This window comes from Oncorhynchus masou, chromosome 31 (genome assembly GCF_036934945.1).
Source record: "Oncorhynchus masou masou isolate Uvic2021 chromosome 31, UVic_Omas_1.1, whole genome shotgun sequence".
Lineage (NCBI taxonomy): Eukaryota > Metazoa > Chordata > Actinopteri > Salmoniformes > Salmonidae > Oncorhynchus > Oncorhynchus masou.
The window spans coordinates 43917977-43942911 of record NC_088242.1 but is presented as its reverse complement, the minus strand read 5'-3'; the positions used below and the strand labels follow the sequence as shown (position 1 = coordinate 43942911).

The 24935-nt window shown below is 41.1% G+C and overlaps 1 protein-coding gene across 1 annotated transcript in view; it reads left to right on the top strand.

Annotated features, from left to right (window-relative positions):
* The window catches only part of LOC135523980 (BTB/POZ domain-containing protein KCTD5-like), a 48642-nt gene that overhangs the window by 20221 nt on the left and 3486 nt on the right, over positions 1–24935 (top strand). Inside the window, exons 2-5 of the mRNA XM_064951044.1 lie at positions 13028–13136; positions 13290–13381; positions 18411–18506; positions 21053–21178. Of these exons, the coding sequence (XP_064807116.1) occupies positions 13028–13136; positions 13290–13381; positions 18411–18506; positions 21053–21178 (423 nt within the window). The remainder of the gene's footprint in view (positions 1–13027; positions 13137–13289; positions 13382–18410; positions 18507–21052; positions 21179–24935) is intronic.

Below are 24935 nucleotides of genomic sequence, written 5' to 3'. Positions count from 1 at the left end.
GCATCATTTTTGTGACCTTGTCAGCCAACCCGTTGATAGTCTTCAGTTTGAGAGCTTACATGAATGAAAATTCTGGGCAAGTGTGGTGAATTTCCTATTAATCCGTTGGGCATTTGTGTACATGGGCAGCATCAGTTGGTGTGATGCTACTTATGATGATGATGATGATTAACTGTTTTTCGAGGTTAACTTGAGTTAAATGTCCAATGCCGCTATTTTTATCTCAATCACATAATTTCCTGGTAACAATTAGTACCCTGCTGTGATAGTTTTCAATTAAAGTGGTCAAAAAGAAACAGCTTCTGTTGGTCTGTCTGAGTGGGGAGGGGAAAACTAGCTGTTCTCTAAATTCTAAATTTTCTTATTTGTCTTTTAATGTCACCAGTCAGCAGGCCAAAACTCCATCCCACCAAAACAGGCTGAAATTTCAGTCTTTTCAAACAGCAGGTACACTAAAAGGGCATTCATTTTCACAGTAGTGGGGGCGGGAAATCACAGGAAAATCATGTTTTTGCCTGCACTGGGCCTCCATATCTATGTGACTGTCTTTTTATCCTTTCTACAACGTTAGCTCTCGTACGCACACAAACGTATACAATTACCACCATCCTCAGTCCCTTTTACCCTCTGGCTGTGTGTCTGGTCTGTAAGGAGCAGCCTGTAAAAACTGACTTAGTCCTGCTGGCTTAGTGTTCCAGCCTTTTACCATGTGTGTTTCACTTCTCCCGGCACTGCTTCGTCTGTTTTAAAAGCATCCTTGTGTGTTTCTCTTACTGCTCCATCACAGTCCACTGCTCTCATCTAGCCTACTAGCACTGTTCATCTCTATCATTACCTACATTCCCTGGATTTGCTGTTGTCTCAGTTCCTTTCATATTTATATGTTTTCATCCAAATCTCCTAATCTCTCAATAGCCTAAATCGGTGTGGTTTACCCAAACGTGAACAGCTGATCATAAAGGGAGCTGCCAAGCCCAATCCCCTGCCTAAATGCAGATTGGGCTCTTACGCTAATGCTCTAGATATCTGTCTGGCGGCAGGTTTGACTAATAGTCGCCTTTGATATAAAAATATATATTCTGGACAACCATAGTCAGTCTATAGCCAACACCTTTTTAAAAATGTTAATACATGAATTAGTGTGAGGCATGTGTTTCTGTCACGTTACCCAACCCTGAATAGGAAGTGCCAAAGATTGATGGCTAATTCAAGTGCTCTGGTTTTTGGCCGACGCAGTAGTTTCCCACCTCAGGAAATGAGTTGCTTGGTCTTCAGTCACGCAGGCTCGCTTGCTTCAGGATGAGATCTGCATTATTCATGTTGTTGGCTAGACTGTTTTGCACATTGGGGTAAACCAGGGACAGATTGCTTGGAGGGGGGAGTTGTACACTCATGCAGTCAACTGACGGATACTCCCAAATTTGTTTCCAGAGGGATTGAGCCAGCAAAGTGTGTGTGTGTGTGTGTGTTACAGTACCAGTCAAAAGTTTGGACACTGACTCATTCAAGGGTTTTTCTTTATTTTTACTATTTTCTACATTGTTGAATAATAGTGACGATGTCACAACTATGAAATGACACACATGGAATCATGTAGAAACAAAAAAAAGTTTTAAACAAATCCAAAATATATTTTACCTTCAAATAGCCACCTCTGCCTTGATGACAGCTTTGCACACTCTTGGCAGACCAAGTCAAATTCCCAGATGGCCTGGTCAAAGTCCAGAAATAATCCCAATTGAGATGTTGTAACTTGAAATGAGCAGTTCATGCTTAAAACCCCACAAATGTCGCTCCGTTAAAATAGTTCTGCATACATTAGTGAGCCAAAATTCCTCCACCGCGACGTGAGACTACAGGAAGCATTTGGTTGCAGTATTTATTTAACCTTTTATTTAACTAGGTAAGTTAGTTAACAAATTCTTATTTACAATGACTGTCTACCAAAAGGCCTCCTGCGGGGGCCGGGGATTAAAAAAATAAATGCAATATAAATATAGGACAAAACACACATCACAACACTCCATAAAGAGAGACAGAAGAGGACAACAGCAAAACATGACAACACAGCATGGTAGCAACACGTCAACATAGTAGCAACACAACATGGTAACGGTACAAAAACATGGTACAAAGGTCAAGAAGGTAGAGACAACAATACATCATACAAAACAGCCACAGCTGACAGTAAGAGTGTCCATGATTGAGTCTTTGAATGAAGAGATGGAGATAAAACAGTCCAGTTTGAGTGTTTGTTGCAGCTCGTTCCAGTCTCTACCTGCAGCGAACAGAAAAGAGGAGCAACCCAGGGATGTGTGTGTGTTTTGGGGACCTTTAACAGAATGTGACTGGCAGAACGGGTGTTGTATGTGGAGGATGAGGGCTGCAGTAGATATCTCAGATAGTGGGGGAGTGAGGCCTACGAGGGTTTTTATAAATAAGCATCAACCAGTGGGTCTTGAGACGGGTGTACAGAGATGACCAGTTTACAGAGTAGTATTTAGTGCAGTGATGTATCCTATAAGGAGCATTGGTGGCAAATCTGATGGCCGAATAGTAAACATCTAGCTGCTCGAGAGTAATCTAGCATGGGTAGGATGGTCATCTGAATCAGGGTTAGTTTGGCAGCTGGGGTGAAAGAGGAGTGATTACGATAAATCTAGCCTTGGTTTCCTCTAACTTTAGCCTGCTGCTTTAATATGTGCTGAGAGAAGGACAGTGTACCCCGTCTAGCCATACCCCCAAGTACTTGTATGAGGTGACTACCTCAAGCTCTAAACCTGCCGAGGTAGTAATCACACCTGTGGGGAGAGGGGCATTCTTCTTACCAAACCACATGACCCTTTGTTTTGGAGGTGTTCAGAACAAGGTTAAGGGTAGAGAAAGCTTGTTGGACACTAAGAAAGCTTTGTTGTAGAGCATTTCACTCAAAATCCAGTGATGTGCCAGCTGAGTATAAGACTGTATCATCTGCATATAAATGGATGAGTGCTTCCTACTGCCTGAGCTATGTTGTTGATGTAAATCAAGTAGAGCGTGGGAGCTAGGATTAAGCCTTGGGGTACTCCCTTGGTGACAGGCAGTGGCTGAGACAGCAGATTTCCTGACTTTATGCACTGCACTCTTTGAGAGGGGTAGTTAGCAAACCAGGCCAAAGACCCCTCAGACACCAATACTTGTTAGCCGGCCCACAAGAATACCTTCCACCTCATTGCAGCTAAAGGTGGCACAACCAATTATTCAGTTTAAGGGGGGGGAATTGGGTGTTGCATAACTTTGTTAATTAAATAAGCATTCTTTTAAATTTTTGAAAACTCTGTTTCCTTTATCTAATATTTAGGTTTTGGTTGAAGAGCTGATAACATTCAGTATATAAAAAATATGCAGAAAGGGGCCAAATATTTGCGTGTAATATATGCTATTTTTTATTTGTGTGACATTTATTCCTTTTTATTTCTCTGAAATTAATGTTATTACACCTACATACATCTCTTGAGATTTGCGCACCCGAGTTGTGGATGGTCTGCTATCTAATGACTTTAGAACCATAACAAGCTTACAGGACCGTATCACTTATGCCTTTGTTAATGTAAGAACAGGCTACTCCTCTCAACCAAATGCAGGACCACTCAAATGAAATTCCAGTTTTCTGGTTTTGATCGCAACATCAATATTTAAAGAATTACATGGCATAAAATTATTGTTCTTTTCACATCTAATTATTTCCATATTCCTCTCCATTTGCTGGCTGAGAAGGCCCTCGCCACAGTGTGTGAGAAGCATGGTGCGCATTTAGTGCTGGGTTCATGCTTTTTCCACACCTGAGCACACTGTGTGAGGGAAGCAGGGTAAATATTTAACATTATCATCTCCCTGTTCCTCCACTTCTGCCTTCAAACTGCCACCGCTCAACAATGCCACAGTGCTGCTGTCACTGACAGAACGAGTTAAGTCAGCTCCACTTCTGTGGTGATGTCACACTGGCAACTTACAAAAAAAGGATAATTATGGATGACTGAACATCCCATGTTGGCCCGGTGATGTAACGCTCCGAAAGTTATCCAGCTCAGCTGGTCACGTGATAGAGAAGTAGTGTCAGCTGTTACCGTCTCCCTGTCGACTGATGGTAAATATTTTACATTGTGCTGCTTTCTCTTCCTCGATACAGTACTCTTCCCCACCTAGAGTGCTCTGGACAGCAGTGATTTCCCCTTTGCCAGCCCAGCAGTGATGAAACTCTAACGGCCTCTTATGATGGGAAAGCTTTCAGTGGCTTCTAAAAGGAGCTGTTAATTTGAAACATTTATGTCATAAATTGTTCAGCTAAATGCACCGGCTGTGAACCTGGTGAATGATCTGTACCTTAAATGGTCAAGGAAAGCAGAGGGGGGGAAACTGAGAAAAGGTCAGACGCACTAAAAAAAACACAGTTAATGTTTTAGAAAATTGAGATCCACATAGTTTTAATATCACTTGCACAAGTACAGTGAAGTATTTCTTGCAAACTCTAAACCCAATGATGCTTTGATCAATATGAATGTAGTAAAACAAAAATAAGATGGGTGTGGATTATTTAGCAGTTATATTTGACAGTGAGTTCTTAGGTGTACAATTAAGGGGCATCTGCTCCAACCCTACAATGATCAGACTTCCACTAAGTGCTAGTTTCAGTCTTGTGACTTCTGGAAGGTCTATTCCTCTGTTCAATTCTGTTATCTGTAGCTGCTTACTCAGATTCAAGTTCCCTAGCTACCCTTTAAAAACATTTTTTTAGAACTGATGCTTAAAATGTTGGAGTGAAATTTGAACCTCTACTTTGAGCTTTCAAGTGCTAGGCATTTAAGCTCCAGCAAAAGTTTGACTTTCATGTCGTTGAAGGGTGGGCCACCGTGGTATTTCCTGCAGGAGGATTTGTATTGTGTATGGGAGAACGATTAGGGAACGCTTTAAGGCTTTCCCCTCTCAGATGTGTATTCCCCCTTCTAATTACACCTTGTTTACCCTCATGTCTTTGGGTTTTTGTTAAGCACTTTGGTCTACTACACAGAACAAAAATATAAATGCAACAGTTTTAAAACATTTTACTGCGTTACAGTTCATATAAAAATACATTAATTAGGCACTAATCTATGGATTTCACATGACTGGGAATATAGATATGCACCTGTTGGTCACAGAACCTTTTTTTTAAGTAGAGGCATGGATCAGAAAACCAGTGTGTCCACTATTTGCCTCATGCAGTGCTATACATCTTCGCATAGTGTTGATCATGCTGTTGATTGTGGAATGTTGTCCCGCTCCTTTAATGGCTGTGCGAAGTTGCTCGATATTGGAGGGAACTGGAACACTAGCTCTCATACACGTTGATCCAGAGCATCCCTAACATGCTCAATGGATGACAGGTATGTTGAGTATGCAGGCCATGGAAGAACTGGGACATTTTCAGCTTCCAGGAATTGTCTACAGAACCTTATGACATGGGGCTGTGCATTATGACGATGAAACAGGAGGTGATGGCGGTGGATGAATAGTGCGATAATGTGCCTCCAGGATCTCGTCACGGTATCTCTGTGCATTCAAATTGCCATTGATGAAATGCGATTGTGTTAGTTTTCTGTAGCTTATGTTGACATCAGCAAACCGCTCACCCACACGACTCCATACACTGTCAGTCACCTGCCCGGTTAAGTTTTAAAACCGGGATTAATCCGTGACAAGCACACTTCTCCAGTGTGCCAGTGGCCATTGAAGGTTGGCATTTTCCCACTGAAGTCGGTTATGACGGAGAACTGCAGTCAGGCCAAGACCCTGGTGAGGACGACAAGCACCCAGATGAGCTTCCCCGAGACTTTCTGACAGTTTGTGTGAAAATTCTTCGGGTGTGCAAACCCAGTTTCAGCAGATGTGCGAGAGGTGGCTGGTCTCAGATGATTTATGCAGGTGAAGAAACTGGATGTGGAGGTCCTGGGGCTGGCGTGGTTACATGTCGTATTCAGTTGAGCTTACTGACATTCTCTTGAACAACGTTGGATGTGGCTTACGGTATAACTGAACATTCAATCCTCTGGCAACAGCTCTGGTGGACATTCATGCAGTTGGCATGCCAAATGCATGCTCCCTCAACTTAAGACATCTGTGGCATTGTGTTGTGACAAAACTGCACATTGTAGTAGTCTTTTTGTGTGTGTCCCCAGCACAAGGTGCCCCTGTGTAATGATCCTGCTGTTTAATCAGCTTCTTGATATTATACACCTGTCAGGTTGATGGATTATCTGGGAAAGGAGAAATGCTCACTATCAGGGCTATCAGGGGTGTAAACAAGTTTGTGCACAACATTTTAGAGAAATAAGCTTCATGTGCTTATGGAACATTTCTGGTATCTTTTTATGTTAGCTCATGAAACATGGGACCAACACACTTACATGTTGCGTTTTTATATTTTTGTTCAATATAGTTCATCCACTCTATGATGCAATGGAAGTTGGTCCAACTTGAAGAGACTTTCAGTGCTTGGCCGTATAGTTCTATATATTCTGTTGCGGTGACTATATTACCGCCACACCGGCAGTCGTGAGTCATGACCGCAGTATAATTCCACTTGACTGAGCCACTAATCTGCTTTTATGCACTCTGGACTAGAGGTTGACCGATTATGATTTTTCAACACCGATACCCATTATTGGAGGACCAAAAAAAAAGCAATACCGATTTAATCAGACTATTTTATTTATATATGTGTGTGTATATTAATGACAATTACAACAATACTGAATGAACAATGAACACTTATTTTAACTTAATACATGAATAAAATCTATTTAGTCTCAAATAAACAATGAAACATGTTCAAATTAGTTTAAATAATGCAAAAAGTGTTGAAAGTTAAAAAAAAATCCATGTAAAAAAGCTAACGTTTAAGTTCCTTGCTCAGAACATGAGAACATATGAAAGTTGGTGGTTCCTTTTAACATGAGTCTTCAATATTCCCGGGTAAGAAGTTTTAGGTTGTAGTTATTATAGAACTATTTCTCTCGCTACCATTTGTATTTCATATACCTTTTGACTATTGGCCGTTTTTATAGGCACTATAGTATTGCCAGCCTAATCTCGGGAGTTGATAGGCTTGAAGTCATAAACAGCGCAATGCTTGAAGCATTACGAAGAGCTGCTGGCAAACGCAGGAAAGTGCTGTTTGAATGCTTACGAGCCTGCAGCTGCCTACCACCGCTCAGTCAGACTGCTCTATCAAATCATAGACTTAATTATATAACATTCAGAAATACGAGCCTTAGGTCATTAATAGTTTCCGGATTTGACCATATCATTTCGAAAACAAAACATTTATTCTTTCAGTGAAATACGGAATTGTTCGGTACTTTATCTAATGGGTGGCATCCATAAGTCTAAATATTGTTGTTACATTGCACAACCTTCAATGTTATGTCATAATCATGTAAAATTCTGGCAAATTACTTCTCAACGAGCCAGGCAGCCCAAAATGTTGCATATACCCTGACTCTGTGTGCAATGAACGCAAGAGAAGTGACACAATTGCCCTAGTTTAATATTGCCTGCTCACATGAATTTCTTAACTAAATATGCAGGTTAAAAAAATACCTCTATGTATTGATTAAGGAAGACATTGATGTTTATGGTTACGTACATTCGTGCAACGATTGTACTTCTTTCGCAAATGCGCTTTTGTTAAATCATCCCTCGTTTGGTGAGTTGGCTGTAATTGTTATGAAGAAATGGTCTTCATACAGTTCGCAACGAGCCAGGCGGCCCAAACTGCTGCATAGACCCTGACTCTGTTGCCCAGAATGCAAGAGAAGTGACACAATTTCCCTAGTTAATATTGTCTGCTAACATGAATTTCTTTTAACTAAATATGCAGGTTTAAAAATATACTTGTGTATTGATTTTAAGAAAGGCATTGATGTTTATGGTTAGGTACACATTGGTGCAACGACGGTGCTTTTTTCACGAATGCACTTTTTAAATCACCTGTTTGGCGAAGTAGACTGTGATTCAATGATAAATTAACAGGCACTGATTTGATTTTTATACGCAACGCAGGACAAGCTACATAAACTAGTAATATCATAACCATGTTTGGTGATTATGATTGATATATTTTTTTAAATAAGATACGTTTAATGCTAGTTAGCACCTTACCTTGGCTCCTTGCTGCACTCGCATAACAGGTAGCCATCCTGCCATGCAGTGTCCTCGTGGAGTGCAATGTTAATCGGCCATGATCGGTGTCCAAAAATGCAGATTACCGATTTGTTATAACTTGAAATCAGCCCTAATTAATCAGTCATTCCGATTTAATTGGTCGACCTCTACTCTGGACATGCGTTGGTAGTACCCAACTACCATAAGGTCCTAATGGACTGGTACTCAGGGCTCTTGTCCCTCTAAGACCCATAGGTCTTATGTGTAGACCTATTAGCCCAAACCTGTGGGGGAAAAAATAAAAGCTAATTATTACCCATGGCAGGAAAAACTTAAAACAAAACTGATTTCAAGATGTATTTTGGTACATAATTGAACAAGCCTTTACTCCAACATTGTTTAAATTAATCGCCTTTGAGCGTGGACTTTATTATTATGCATACTGGATGGACTGGTTACCTTATGCTACGCTACAAAATGTATATCCATGAGTCAGAACGTATAGCCTGGGCAATGCTGTTGGTTGTTTTGCAGGGAGGCTTACAATTAGCCTACATTTAGTGATTTTTTTTAAATATATTTTGAATAGCATAATAAGAGGATTTATATTTTCATAATTAATTGGGTGATACATTACCTTCAGTTATACAAAACATTTTCACACCTTGCGTTTCCAGCTCTCTTTTAGAACTTTCTTGAGCATGCAGAAAGGCTGTCAACAGTTTAGCGAAATATGTTTAGTTGCGAATGCTACTATCGATGTTCCCGAACAGATTTCACTTGGTTCCCAAATTTAAGCATGGGGTAGCTGCAGGAACAAGGTTGGAGAGCCCATGGCGTTCAGAGTTTGGACGGAGTATCACGTGTCTGGCAGCAAGAGCATGCATCTCAAAACAGTGGTTGATATGTGGAGAGAAATAAGTGTCATATTTATTTCTCAGCTGCTCATTAAGCACATGCTCTGCTATAAACCTGAAGTAGCCTAAAAAACGGACCGGCTGGGAACGCATGGCCTCCAGATATTATGTATATCCCCCCCGCCTCTGTTCTTGCCCATTTGATAATAGTTCATTCTAAATCTTAACAAATAGTACATATTCAGGAAAGAGAATAGTATGATGGTTGAAAATATGATCACTGATGAATGCAGCCTGAGGCAAGGAACAGAGCCCAAGCTTTTTTTCTCTCTACTTTCTCTAATCAATAGCCTGTAGTCGTACCATGCTGCTCATGTTTGGATATTTGTTAAGACGAGAGTTGTATCGTCACATCTAAGGTTTCCAAATAACTTCTAAAACTAGCATATAGGACCAGTTTTTATTGATTTTATTATTGTTTTAATGTTCACTTATAAGCTCAAAATAACCACTTAATATGCTCACTTGCACAGTAGGCCTAATGGGGAAAAATATCCTTTTATTCAAGCTGACAAGTTCAATTCTACCTACTATAAAATGTCAAGGGACAAATGGCATATCTTGTCAGCTAAATTAACAGGCCTATAACATAGGCCAGCTCATTCTGTTCTTCATTTCAATGTTTCTTTAGACATGACTAATGAATTTACTGTGATAGTGTACAATATATGATTTCAAATGTATTAATTAAAAACAAATGTAGTTGTTTCAAAGGCACGCATCAGAGGCTTGTATGTGTGGAGGCCTGAAGATTCAAAATGTGTTAATTAACGGTCACTTACTGTGAGACTGGCAGTCTTTTTCATGACAATAACCGGCTGACAAACTTCATGACTGCCCAGCTAATGTATCTGGCAACAGACCGTATATCTTCTTGCCAATAGCTTGCTCATGAACTAAGAACAATTTTTCCATCTTCGGTGTAGGGTTTGGCATTTTCCATCCACTGTCAATTTATATTCACCACTGTCGTGTGCTCCCTCTCCGGCCTCTAGGTCACCAGGCTGCTCGTTATGGCGCACACCTGTCACCATCGTTACAAGCACCTGTGCGTCATCAGACTCACCTGGACTCCATCACCTCCTTGATTACCTTCCCTATATATGTCACTGGTTTCTTCCCCAGGCATTATTGTTTCAGTTTCCTGTCTGTGCGTCTGTGTTTCTTGCTTTGGATTGTTTATTTTATTAAAACACTCACTCCTTGAGCTTGCTTCCCGACTCTCCGCGCATATCGTTACAACCACAGTATGTTCACTTAGCTGATCTAGCTGCTGTAGGCTTTACCTAGCTATCCCTGTGGTTCTAGCTTTATATCTGGCCTTAGATGACAGTGCAGCCATTGGGGACCTCAAATGGACTGGGCATAAATTAATGATGTTTTCTGTCCTGCAAGAAGGTTTGATGGGAGTTTTAAGTTACTCCCACAATGGCATGTTGCATTATTCATTAGACTTGTCAGTCTTTCTTTGGATATCCTTGTGTGTCTTCCACCTGAGCTCATTCAAATATCATAAGTGACTTTTATGGTATCACTCGCGAACATCAGCATCTTAGTCTTACAACAACCTCCACTTGTGGTCACTTAATTTAGCCGATTCAATTTTTTTTCCCTTTCTTACTCTCCTATCCCATTCTACATCACTACTTGTCTACTCTGTTACTCCCTCTCGATTTCCCTATGGTTTTCTCCCTTGTCCTTTCGTCCACTTCCCTGTGTTTTGTTGACCGGTGCTCCCCCAGAGGGAGGCTCTTGTTTTTTGTTAAAACACTGTGCCCATTGTGTGTTGGTCCACATCAATCATGAGCCACTGCTCCTCTCATCACCACTCTCCCAAAAACAGGGTTACTTCAAGTGGGGACTCAACCACAGGGCCATGAGCACCCAGAGATCCCAATCCAAATGAACTAACTCAAGGGGGTCCCGTCAAAGGATTAGACAGAAAGAGGACTGTGGAGCTCACCTCATTTGCAGATGTGCAGCTTAGAGCTGACGCACCGACAAGAGACAATGTACAGATATGGCATCACTGAGGCATGCTTCTACATCTAGGTGGCATGTCTGTACTGAAACTTTATATGGCCCCTCATTGTTGAACGTTGACAAAGTACAAACATGGCAATAGATGTATTCACCATGGCTCAGCACTTTAGTCAGTAAGTGTTGTGGAGGTGCCGCTACACCAGAAGATGGAAGTCTTAACTGGCCTATTTCTGTTCTCCTGTACTCTCCACATATACACTACCGTTAATAAGTTTGGTCATTTACAAAAGTCCCTTTTTTTAACTTAAAAAACAAAATTTCTTGTCCATTTTAAAATAACATCAAATTGATCAGAAATGCAGAGTAGACATTGTTAATGTTGTAAATTACTATTGTAGCTGGAAATATCTACATAGCTGTACAGAGGCCCATTATCAGCAACCATCGCTCCTGTGTTCCAATGGCATGTTGTGTTAGCTAATCCAAGTTTATCATTTTAAAAAGGCTAATTGATCATTAGAAAACCCTTTTGCAATTATGTTAGCACATCTGAACACTGTTGTGCTGATTTTAAAGAAGCAATACAACTGGCCTTTAGACTAGTTGAGTGTCTGGAGCATCAGCAGGTTCGATTACAGACTCAAAATGGCCAGAAACTAAGCACTTTCTTCTGAAACTCTGCAGTCTATTCTTGTTCTGAGAAGTGAAGGCTAGTCTAAAGAAGGCCAGTTCTATTGCTTTCAAAAATGTGGACATTTGTAAGTGACACCAAACTTTTGAACGGTAGTGTACCTGTGGTTAAACTTTAGTGTCTGCAGAAGAGTAAGAAACTGACTGAGCATTTAGGCTAGTTCATAACCTATGGGATCCACTGGGGTATTTTTTCCATGGAAAGGAGGCCAGTCAGCCAAAAAGGTTCCGGTTCAGCACTATAGAGAATGCTTTGAGACAGTTTCTCATTATAGGAAAGACTAATTGGGTTTCACAACATTTGGTGACCGTCTATCTAGTGAAGGTAGCTGTGAATAGATGCATGTGTGTCAGTTGGAGTTTGCCTAGCTTTGTTAGGCTGTGACCAAGGCCTGGAAAGTATGAAAATGAAGCGTGTGTTCTAGTGCCTCAGACAATTTGTCTAGATCACTCCTGAAGTCAAATACTCAACTTCATGCAAACTCACACATCCTGTTGTATTGAGTGGATTTGCACAACATTTGTTTTGTGTTTCGACCCCCCCCCACCCACAAGTTTTTTTTTTTTTTTTTTGTAAATGACATCCACACACCATTTCCATTTTAATCCTTACTTGAATGATCTTTTTATTCTCTTCTCAGTGGACAGGTGTTACTTGCAGGTTACAGGTTACTTGTCTCAATGACTTCTGTGTTTTAATGGAACGAAGAGGGTGGTTGTGTAATTTGTTACGTCTTGTAGGCCTACATTATGTAAGATTGTGTTGCATTCTGCAGTCGTAATTGTTTTTGCATTGAAGAGGGTGCAGTAGTGTTTTCCTCTTGGTCCCCTCTGGATTCGGCCTCCTGTTCCAAATCTCATTCTGTTCTGCTCTAATTGTTTTAACCTCCTATTCCCCAAGGAGATAATGCTGTTCTAATCACAGTACTTACAGGAATATGGGATTGCTCGCTGGGATTGCTCGCGCATGAGGCTCAAACCCCAAGTCCTTGTGGGAATATAGGCTAGAATCGACTGTGGAAGGCCACAGCGTTTGTGACAAGTTCAACCCATGCAGGGATTATGATCACAGGTGCTTTCTTCATTTATATTGGCTGATGTTAGGGTTTCTGTTTCCTGATATACTTGGTGTGGTTTTATGTATTCTATTAACAGCTGGCCAGTGGATTTCCTTTCTTTACTCAACTTGGTCTTCATCGTCCAACGGTGAATTGTGAGTCTTGACTAAATTTATTTTCTTTCTGTTCCATTTTCAGGATGACACTGGTGCATATCTTATCGACCGAGACCCCACATACTTTGGGCCAGTGCTGAACTACCTGAGGCATGGCAAGCTGGTGCTCAACAGGGACCTGGCTGAGGAAGGTAAGACTGTGGGCATGTGACATGCATATTACAGCCAAGGTGCACAGTGAAGCAGTTGGTTTCCAATGTCAGCTTTCAAGTATTCTCTGTAGCAGTCCATTCAGTATGTTGATCATTCTTGCCAGGATAGATTCTAAATGTGTGTTTTTGAAGGTGTCTTGGAGGAAGCCGAATTCTACAATATCACATCATTAATAAAGCTCCTCAAGGACAAGATCAGGGAACGTGACTGCAAAACATTACAGGTAGGTGAACTTCTCAATTGACACATTGTGCTCTTGATTTTATATTAATTTATTTTAAACCCGTATCAATTTTGTCACACACATGTTTAGCAAATGTTTTGCGGGTGTAGTGAAATGCTTGTGCACAAAAAAACTAAATCTTGCAAAGTTGCTTAGGGCAGTTCTGCTTCTAGCTCCTATCTTTTGGCGCCATCTTGTGATTTTTATCACTTTGGGGGTTCCTGGCCTTGGCTGAGTCCACTGTTAGAGTAAATGCACCTGTTCTATCCCATGCTTCAGTATCTCTCTGTCTGTGTGCCTCTGTCTGTGTGCCTCTGTCTGTGTGCCTCTGTCTGTGTGCCTCTGTCTGTGTGCCTCTGTCTGTGTGCCTCTGTCTGTGTGCCTCTGTCTGTGTGCCTCTGTCTCTGTGCGCATGTCTGTCTGTTGACTTTCTGTTGACTTTCAATTGCTAGCAACAAAAAAAAAGCCGATAAGTAAAACTGTTGGCCAAAAGGGCCGGGAGAAAATAAATCCCATTGCTAAATAATGCTTTTTATTAATTGATGGAAATACATTTGACCATCATGCTTATTGGTTTATAGGTTAATTTGCATCATTAGTTGAATTAATTTGGCCTGTGTATTTTCGTGTGTACCTTATTTATCCAACACAACTGTCACACCCGCACAGCATACCGAGCCTATTTTGAGCAGGATTTTTCCTGCAGTGTCTCAGCTGGTTGCTGCTGGAGTAAAACATGTGCTTTTATAAGCACATTCATTGTGCAACAATTTTTAAATGAAATCGTGTGTTAAACGTTTTGGTGCGTGATTAAGAACTACTGTTTTTAATTCTCAACTGATAATTGAAGCGTGCCTCCCATTCAATGGCAGGAAGCAGCCTACCAGCGTGTCACTCACCACTTTACAATGTGAGTTGGAGGCAGTGTGCGTTTTGAAAAAATACTTAGACCTGAATGTTTTATTTCATATTATGAGTCATGTCAAAGTAGCCTATAGGCAAAAACTTCATAGGCAGCTCCTGAGTTTCAAGTTTGGGGAAGCTTACAATTTATCCTACCGTTATGTGCCAGTTATGATTTTCATGTGAGCATTTTCGTGGAACAGTTTCATTTCAATAATAACGTTTTCGTTTTGCAAATTCATTGTCATGTAGTTTATCATAGAAATCAGAATTAAAATTACAAAAAGCTCAGTTAACATTGATACACGGATCCATTGGTGGCTAAAGAAATGAGCGCATGGAACTGACTGTAGGCCAATGCAGCAGTAGGCCTATAACTGTAATTGCTCTTTCACACTGAGGACTGGTGATTATCAAGGGGGAGATTGTTGGACAGATTTTTCAAACTAAAATAAAGACATATACAGTTGAATTCGGAAGTTTACATACACCTTAGCCAAATACATTTAAACGTATTTTTCACAATTCCTGACATTTAATCCTAGTGAAAATTCCTTGTCTTAGGTCAGTTAGGATCACCGCTTTATTTTAAGAATGTGAAATGTCAGAATAATAGTAGAGATTTGATTTATTTCAGCTTTTATTTCTTTCACCACATTCCCAGTGGGTCAGACGTTTACATACGCTCAATTAGTATTTGGTAGCATTGCCTTTAAATTGTTTAATTTGGGTCAAAGTTTTCGGGTAGCCTTCTACAAGCTTCCCACATTAAGTTGGGTGAATTTTGGCCCATTCCTCCTGACCGAGCTGGTGTAACTGAGTCAGGTTTGTAGGCCTCCTTGCTCGCACACTCTGTTTCAGTTCTGCCCACAAATTTTCTATGGGATTGAGGTCGGGGCTTTGTGATGGCCACTCCAATACCTTGACTTTGTTGTCCTTAAGCCATTTTGCCACAACTTTGGAAGTATGCTTGTGGTCATTGTCCATTCGGAAGACCCATTTGCGACCAAGCTTTCACTTCCTGACTGATGTCTTGATGTTGCTTCAATATATTCACATAATTTTCCTACCGCATGATGTCATCTATTTTGTGAAGTGCACCAGTCCCTCCTGCAGCAAAGCAACCCCAAAACATGATGCTGCCACCCGTGTGCTTCACGGTTGGGATGGTTTTCTTCGGCTTGCAAGCCTCCCCCTTTTTCCTCCAAACATAACGATGGTCATTATGGCCAAACAGTTCGATTTTTGGGATTGATTTGCACTTTTCGCACAAGTACGTTCATCTCTAGGAGACAGAACACATCTCCTTCCTGAGGGGTATGATGGCTGCGTGGTTCCATGGTGTTTATACTTGCGTACTATTGTTTGTACAGATGAACGTGGTGCCTTCAGGCATTTGGAAATTGCTCCCATGGATGAACCAGACTTGTGGAGGTCTACATTTTTTTCTGCAGTTTTGGCTGATTTCTTTTTTAAGTAAAAAAAATTACTTGTGTCATGCACAAAGTATATGTCCTAACCGACTTGCCAAAATGATAGTTTGTTATTAACAAGAAATTTGTAGTAGTTGAAAAACAAGTTTTAATGACTCCAACCTAAGTGTATGTAAATTGCCGCAAATGTTTGGACAGGCCTACTCATTCAAGGGTTTTTCTTTATTTTTACTATTTTCTACATTGAAGTATAGTAGTGAAGACATCAAAACTATGAAATAACACATGGAATCATGCAGTCACCAATAAGGTGTTAAACAAATCAAAATATATTTTAGATTCTTCAAAGTAGACACCCTTTGCCTTGATGACAGCATTGCAAACTAGCCATTTTCTCAACCAGCTTCATGATTTAGTCACCTAAAATGCATTTCCATTAACCTAACTTCAATTAGGTGTGCCTTGTTAAAAGTCAATTTGTGGACACTAATAAGAAGAGGAGACTTGCTTTGGCCAAGAAACATGAGCAATGGACATTAGACCGGTGGAAATCTGTCCTTTTGGTCTGAGTCCAAATTTGAGATTTTTGGTTCCAACCGCCGTGTCTATGTAACGCAGAGTAGTTGAACGGATTATCTCCACGTGTGGTTCCCACCGTGAAGCATGGAGGAGGAGGTGTGGCGGTGCTTTGCTAGTGACCCTGCCAGGGATTTGTTTAGAATTCAAGGCACACTTAACCAGCAAAACTACCACAGCATTCTGCAGCGATACGCCATCCCATCTGGTTTGCGCTTAGTGGGACAATCAATTATTTCTAAAAGGACATTGAGCCAACACACCTCCAGGCTGTGTACGGGCTATTTGACCAAGAAGAGTGATGGAGTGCTGCATCAGATGACCTGGCCTCCACAATCACCTAATCTCAAACCAATTGAGATGGTTTGGGATGAGTTGGACTGCAGAGTGAAGGAAATGTAGCCAACAAGTGCTTTACATATGTTGGAACTCCTTCAAGACTGTTGGAAAAGCATTCCAGGTGAAGCTGGTTGAGAGTGCCAAGAGTGTGCAAAGCTGTCAAGGCAAAGGGTGGTTACTTTGAAGAGCACTTGTTTTGCTTAGTACATGATTCCATGTGTTATTTCATAGTGTTGATGTCTTCACTATTATTCTACATTGTAGAAAATAGTGGAAATAAATTGAAACCTTTTAATGAGTAGGTGTCCAGATTTTTGACTGTGTGTATTGTATTTTACCACCCTTTTTCTCGATCTTGTCTGGTCGCTGCAACTCCCCAACGGGCTCAGGAGAGGCAAAGGTGGAGTCATGCGTCCGCCTAACCACACTCCTTAACAGCCACCAGCTTAACCCAGAAGCCAGCCGCACCAATGTGTCAGAGGAAACACCGTTCAGCCTACAGGCACCCGGCCCATCACAAGGAGTTGCTAGGGAGCGATGAGCCAAGTAAAGCGACCCGGACGACGCTGGGCCAATTGTGTGCCGTCCTATGGGACTCCCAGCCACGGCCGGTTGTGGCACCGCCTGGGAATGAACCCGGGGCTGTAGTAACGAATCTTGCACTGCGATGCAATGCCTTAGACCGCTGTGCCACTTGGGAGGCCCAGGAACTATATCTTTTTTAAATATCGTTCACAATGGATGTTAAAAAAAACACTTTCCTACATTTCCGCGTAGCAGGCCAGGTACTTCTATGCGTGCTCAGGCACGCATGCTCCCTCAACATTATCAGGACATAGAAAGCAGACATGCTCATTGCTCACAAACAAAAGACAAATCTGGTAAATGGTTATGAACTAACCCAAAACTTGTTTCTCTCACAAGTGTAGCAGGTTGTGAACTCTGCAAATAATGTTTTCACTCCAAAAATGGCAAATCATCCAAGGGTATACGAGTCGCCCAATGAATGTGCAAGAATTGGTGGGAGACAGCTGACCCATTCTGGAGAGAGACTCGTCTATATCTTCGCCACACACCCCTCCCCTTTTTCTCTCAATACTTTAAATTAGAATCAAGACACGTCTTAGATGCTTTTCACTGACAGCAGCAACTAAATAATCAGCTAGGTCTATTGTGATTTGAAACAATCCACAGCAATTTTTTTGTGGCAGTCATGCTTTCTGTTTTAAGTATTTTGAATGATTCTATTTCTGTGTAGACAGATGTACCTTTACTTCCCTATTGGACTCACCGCTATGCCATTTATATCCTGTTCTATTGGTTTTCATATCAACTTTATTTCATTGTCCAGAAGCCAAAGGCACAATCCTAGTCATATTAGCAACCCATCCTAGTTGTTGCATATGGAAACGATATCCAGTTGCCTGTTTAGAATGGTGTTTTCAAATCAAAATCAAATGTTATTTGTCACATGCACCGAATAAAAAGGAAAAAAAAGAGTAAGCGATAAGAAAAACAAATAATTAAAGAGCAGCAGTAAATAACAATAGCAGGGGGTACCCGGTCAGTCAATGTGCGGGGGCACCAGTGTCGAGGTGCATGTTGGCAAATTTTCGAATATAACGTTTTATTGGCTGCTTTGTTACTTAAGTTGCATGTTCTGTTTCGATGCATTATCTAAATGTTTCTTTTGTCATTTTGAGCAACGTGAGTGGACGTCCTAATGGGTTATACACCCAATGCATATGGGTCGGGTAAAGCTCTCACTCTCTCCCCAGGCTCCAGTGAAGCATGTGTACCGGGTGCTGCAGTGCCAAGAGGAGGAGCTCACCCAGATGGTGTCCACAATGTCAGACGGCTGGAAGTTTGAGCAGGTAACGCTGACTCCCACCACAAGGAGAACATTTTTATTTGTACTTTCCTCACCCTATCACCCAAACCAATACAATCCATTAATTTGAAATAGTATTTTTTTTCAGTGTTTTATATGTAATCTGGGCATCCCTCTGCTCTGATTGGTTGTTGCAGCTTGTCAGTATAGGTTATGGGTGGGACCCAATCATAACCCTTTTGGCCTCTGTGTATCCCAGCTTTATGCACACAAGGTGGCCATTTTGAGTTGATTTTAAGATGTGTACTGTTTGTCCAACAGAGACCCAAATGAACACTGCACCCTTTGTCTGTGACTATGTTGTCAGTTTTCTGGTAATACTCCTTTGCGACCATGTTTAATCTTCAACATACAGTGCATTCAAAGTATTCAGACCCCTTGATTTTTGTCCACATTTTGTTACGTTACAGCTGTATTCTAAAATGGATTAAGTAAAAATAAATTAATAATAAATCCTCAATCCACACACAATACTCCATAATGACAAAGCAAAATGTTTTTTTTTTTATTCATAAAAAATGGACATACCTTATTTACCTTAGTATTCAGACACTTTGCTATGAGACTTGAAATTGAGCTCAGGCGAATCCTATTTCCATTGATCATCCTTGATGTTTCTACAACTTGATTGGAGTCCACCTGTGGTAAATTCATCAAAACATTTCTGCTGCATTGCAGATCCCAAGAGTATTGAGTCTCCCCTGGCTCCACTGTCCCTATGGGGAGAGGATCACTGGATCTCCCAGACAGCTGGAATGTCACTAATAGTCTTACAAGGGTCAGACGGGAAACACCTTAAAACACATACTTGACCTAAGCTTAAGGCTCAGCAGCAGTGAGCCTAGTCGTCTGGGGATATGTAACCAATTACTCCTCATTCAGAGCCATTCAGTCCTGGGTTGTTCATTAGGGCACGTTTTCCAACAGAAAATGTAGATGTTTTTTTTATTGGAGAAGTTCAGAGTACTGCCCAGTTTCACACCCTTTTCTGATCTTTTTCTTTAATTTGTGCTACTGAACCCGATCCTGGGCTGCCTTCAGGTTTCTAAATACTCTTGCTATGTCCACGGATCATCCATGCTAGATTGGTTGAGAAAGGTTCTTGAATCACGTTTTTTAAACATTTTAATGTACTTTTTTATTTTATTTAACTAGGCAAGTCGGTTAAGAACAAATTATTATTTACAATGACGGCCTACCCCGAGCAAACCCAAACGACGCTGGGTCAATTTGTGTGCCGCCCTATGAGACTCCCAATCACGGCCAGTTGCAATTCCGCCTGTAGTCGAACCAGGATCTGTAATGACGCCTCTAGTACTGAGATGGAGTGCCTTAGGCTGCCGAGTGGTGCAGCGGTCTGTGGTGTATGAATGCTTATTCAGAGTTACCTCAGAAAACAAGTAATCTGCAAGTTGACTGCACTTAAAGACACATTTGGGTTCAGTTGAGGTTTTGACCATATCGTTGGATTTGAATGGGTTTCGCGATGGGTGAGAACTGACACTGGTTGCACTTGGTACAGTAGCTGGTAGCTATAACATTTAGCATCAATATAGAGTAGCGTAATACTCTTGCCTCCTGTGTGAGATATCTCTTGGGAACAACACTGCTCCTGCAGAAGTGGCTAATGAGGCCGGGCATGTCGAGACATGCACACCCACAGAGTGTACTGTACACATACTGACTGGCTGAACACAAGTTAAACGCATTCGACTAAGAGGAGGAACAGGTGTTTGTCTGACATTGTCATATGTATTGTGTAGGCCGAAGTACTCCGCGTTGATTTGCATGACATCACCTCACCGTCTGCATGTTTGTTTAACAATCTGTTGTCCCTGTCTAAGTTGTTTTATTTGTCCTTAAAAAGTTAACCCTTTAAAGACCCACTCCAGCTATTTGTGAACGTTTCCTGTTGAAAAATGATATTCCAGGTATAAATAAAGTACTCTCACTGAATAGTAAATAAATTAGGTGACGAGTTGGTCTGATGGGTGCACTCTGACATTTTAGTTGTGCATTCCATACTGTAAGTAGATCACCTGGCTGCACAGCAGTGAGTGACTCACAAGGCTCTGGTCTTGTCGTGGTGTGCTTGTAAACAAACTCCATGTGATTGGGGACTACCAGTAAGCTTCATAATGAAAAGTTGTGACTGGTGAAATGAAGAACGCAATCTTTATCTCCTTACGTATCGCACAAGTTGACTGCAGGTATTTACTTGAATGTAGCTATAGATATGAACTTTTATTATTATAAATAAACGTAATCGTTTTGACGGTATTGGAAAACCATCTAGTGGCTAATTTCAAATACCCCGGTGTACGGTATATTACGCCTATAGCCAATTCACATTGTGTTCTGAACTGTTTCAAGCTCATGTTTTCTACCTATTATCTAATGCTTTTTATTACTGTTCAAACTCATCACATTTCTGTTATCTAAGTACACTGTAACCCACTTTCTGTCCTCATTTTGTCTCTGAAGCTAATTATTTCTGTGCTTGCTCTCTCTCTCCTCTCACCCCCCCAGCTGGTCAGCATTGGCTCCTCTTATAACTACGGAAACGAAGACCAATCTGAGTTCCTTTGTGTGGTCTCCAAGGAGCTACACAACCAATCATACGGCACAAACAGTGAGCCCAGTGAGAAAGCCAAGGTGAGTGTGAACACCGGCTGTCAGGAAAGTGAGAATTCCATGACAAGCTTGTCTGAATAGTGGCTTGTTCTGGATGTCTAAATGTACCAAATTTACTAACCTTGCTTCTATGGGACAGTGATAAATGGCCCTGGTTTGCTGACATAAACGCTCATAGAGGAGTCCATTTTAAAGAAGATGGGTTTGGACTGCTGCACAGAGTAATTAATTGATAAATGCGAATTTTGTATTTTCTGAAAAGTATAAAACATTGGTCAATTAGTTAGGTTAGCGATTGAATTAGCCTTCATTGAATCAAGCCAAGTCCTTTTTCATAGCAGTTAACCTTTACTTTCAACAATTTGGTGTCTAAATCAAAAGGACAGTTATGTTAGTGTAAAGCTATCAGTCAGACTACACTCAGATCTAAGTGCATTTTTCAAGTATTACAAGATTGATGCAATGTTAGATTTGACCTTTGACCGAACCCCCCCCCAAAAAAAAAAAAATCAATTATCCATGTTAGCAGGACCTTGAACATGGGCTTGAGGATTACTGGGACTATTAGTGGGGAAGTTCATTCTCTGAGGGCTTTTGGATCAAAGTAGCAGGCCTAGCTGTGGGAATTACTAGTCCCATCTGCAGGTGCCCAGTCTTCCAGGGCATACTTCACTCACTTATTTTCATCAGGCTCCTTCTTGTCCCAGATTTGGTAATTCTATTGAATTGTTGCAAATAGGCTGCGATTTAAGGGTGTTTTCACACACAGTTTTGAGATATAGTTTGAATCAGTTGGATCATTTGTTGTGTTGTATTTTTTTCATTTTGGTTTGTTTGGTTTCATATTGCCAAATGTCAAACAAACTAAAACGCCCCACCAAAAAACACGTGTTCATGCAAGTAATTGTTTATTGGAGAAAAATTCTAACGTTAAATCCATTTGACTATCAAGAAGCATAACTTGTGTGTCCCAAACTTCATATGTCTTTTGCTTTGGTCTTCCAACAACATGTGGGAGATAATGGCACAATAGCCTCTCTGAGGTAAATGGGAGGTGGGCAGGCAGGCAATGAGAGAAGGCATATCGGCTCGATTGGAGCTATAGCCTTCAAGTAAGATTCACTTGCAATCTTCCCTAATCTGCATCAGATGCACCTATAAATGCAGTGCTACTTACAATGTTTCAGAGATATTAAGTTATGATAGGCTTCTGCTTGCATTTCATCAAATGCTTACAGTCAAACAACCAATAATTGGCCTACTGCACGCCTCTGGTTATTTTCCTCTGTTTGGTCCGGACTGCATTCACACCTGCAGCTAAACGTACCATGGTACAAATGGAATCTGACCAAGACCGCCATTTTTGTATGAACCACGGTGCATTGTGTAGTGCGCTCCGGATAGTGTTCACACCAGTCCAAACGAACCAAACTAAGGGGGAAATTGCTCCAAAACAATTTGGTGTGAAAGCCCCCAAGAAGTCTTAGATTAAATCAGATTTAAATGTCACTTTGGTACAGAGCAAAGCAATCACAGAGACCGCTTAAGAGAGGGCATATCAGCTCCATTGCAAGTGAATCTTACTAGATGTGAAAGTAGCTTTCCCCCGACCCGTCAATGTCCAAATGTTGCGATGTAAAAAAGTATTTTTAAATGTAAATTTTTATTTTATTTTTTTAAAATATATTTGCTGAGTTTTTATTTCACCTTTATTTAACCATGTAGGCTAGTTGAGAACAAGTTCTTATTTGCAACTGCGACCTGGCCAAGATGAAGCATAGCAATTCGACACACACCAACACAGTTACACATGGAATAAACAAAACATACAGTCAATAATACAGTAGAAAAAATAAAACAAAGTCTATATACAGTGTGCAAATGAGGTAAGATAAGGGAGGTAAGGCAATAAATAGGCCATGGTGGTGATGTAATTACAATATATCAATTGAACACTGGAATGGTAGATGTGCAGAAGATGAATGTGCAAGTAGAGATACTGGGGTGCAAAGGAGCAAGATAGATAGATAAATAAATGCAGTATGGGGATGAGGTAGTTAGATGGGCTGTTTACAGATGGGCTATGTACATGTGCAGTGATCTGTGAGATGCTCTGACAGCTGGTGCTTAAAGCTGGTGAGGGAGACATGAGTCTCCAGCTTCGGTGATTTTTGCAGTTCGTTCCAGTCATTGGCAGCAGAGAACTGGAAGAAAAGGCGACCAAAGGGGGAATTGGCTTTGGGGGTGCCCAGGTGAGATACACCTGCTGGAGCGCATGCTACGAGTGGGTGCTGCTATGGTGACCAGTGAGCTGAGATAATGCGGGGCTTTACCTAGCAGAGACTTGTAGATAACCTATAGCCAGTGGGTTTCGCGACGAGTATGAAGCAAGGGCCAACCAACGAGAGCGTACAGGTCGCAGTGGTGGGTAGTGTATGGGGCTTTGGTGACAAAACGGATGGCACTGCGATAGATTGCATCCAATTTGTTGAGTAGAGTGATGGAGGCTAGAACTTTTGAGAATCAAGTCCAAGAGGTGTAATAGTAGTCAGCTAGGTTTCTATCCAATTGGTGACAGATTTTAGTGCAAGTTTTCTAAAATCTGCATAAAAACATTGGTGTATGCGCTCTTGACAACAGTTCACTGATAAAGTGGACAGGATAGGTTATATGATGAGGGATGGATAAGAGCAATATCATTTGTAATTGGCAGCCAAACATAGATCATGTCACCAGCATTCAAATAATACCCTCCAATATTTATTAGAAAATTTGCATCAAGCTCATCACTGTCCATCACTTAACCACCATGAAGTTCATCAAACCTTATTTAATCTGCATATGAACTCCTAATGCTTTTCCATGTGGTATTGGTAGCACAACCGAACATATCATTGCGTGACTCCAAGTTTACTTACACACGATGGTTTAGTTTATAGCAATATTTGCGCATAAAGGAGTTTCCATCGCGTTGTCACAAAAAAATTCACCGACCCAAAAAATGATCTCAGTTTGTCTAGAATGTTTTGTCGGCAATGGGACATTTTTACACACATCTGCTGTTTCCATCAGTCCTGTTGTGAGTTTTTATGCATCAGGTAATTCATTTGCATGGAATGGTTGGATGGAAACCTGGTTAGTGATGCATCCCCAGTCGGAGAGTCTTCATTGGACTGATGTTAGTTAGTTAGTTGGAAGGTGAATGTTTTTTGTAACATTTACACAACCCCATATGTTGCCCCCCCACCCCACTTTACCCTTGACATTTTCTCCCCATTCATTTTCATTCTTGTAAAGACTTGTCTTCTTCCTGTGCCATTTGCATGCTGCATGTTGCTCAGAGTGAAGATGAAGAGACGGATTATGAAATGAATGACTGATTAGGGTTGAGCACTTATGACTCAACGGTGAGAGCTCAGCTCTGCTGCCCTCCTAACTCCTGCCCCTCCTTTCTTTCGACTCTCGTATTCTTACGTTTTTCTTTCCATAACTCCACCATGTGTCATCGCCCTGGTGCTTGTAACCCTGGTGCTTGTAACCCTGGTGCTTGTAACCCTGGTGCTTGTAACCCTGGTCCATGAGAGGATTGTGTCTGGGATTTTGGTCCTGTCAGGCTTTCAGTCACTTCGTCTTTCAAATCAAATGTTATTTGTCACCTGCTCCGAATACAACAACCTTACAGTGAAATGTTTACTTACAAGCCCTTAACCAACGATGCAGTTAAGAAAATACCAACAAAAAAAGTAAGAAGAATTGCAAATAATTAAAGAGCAGTAGT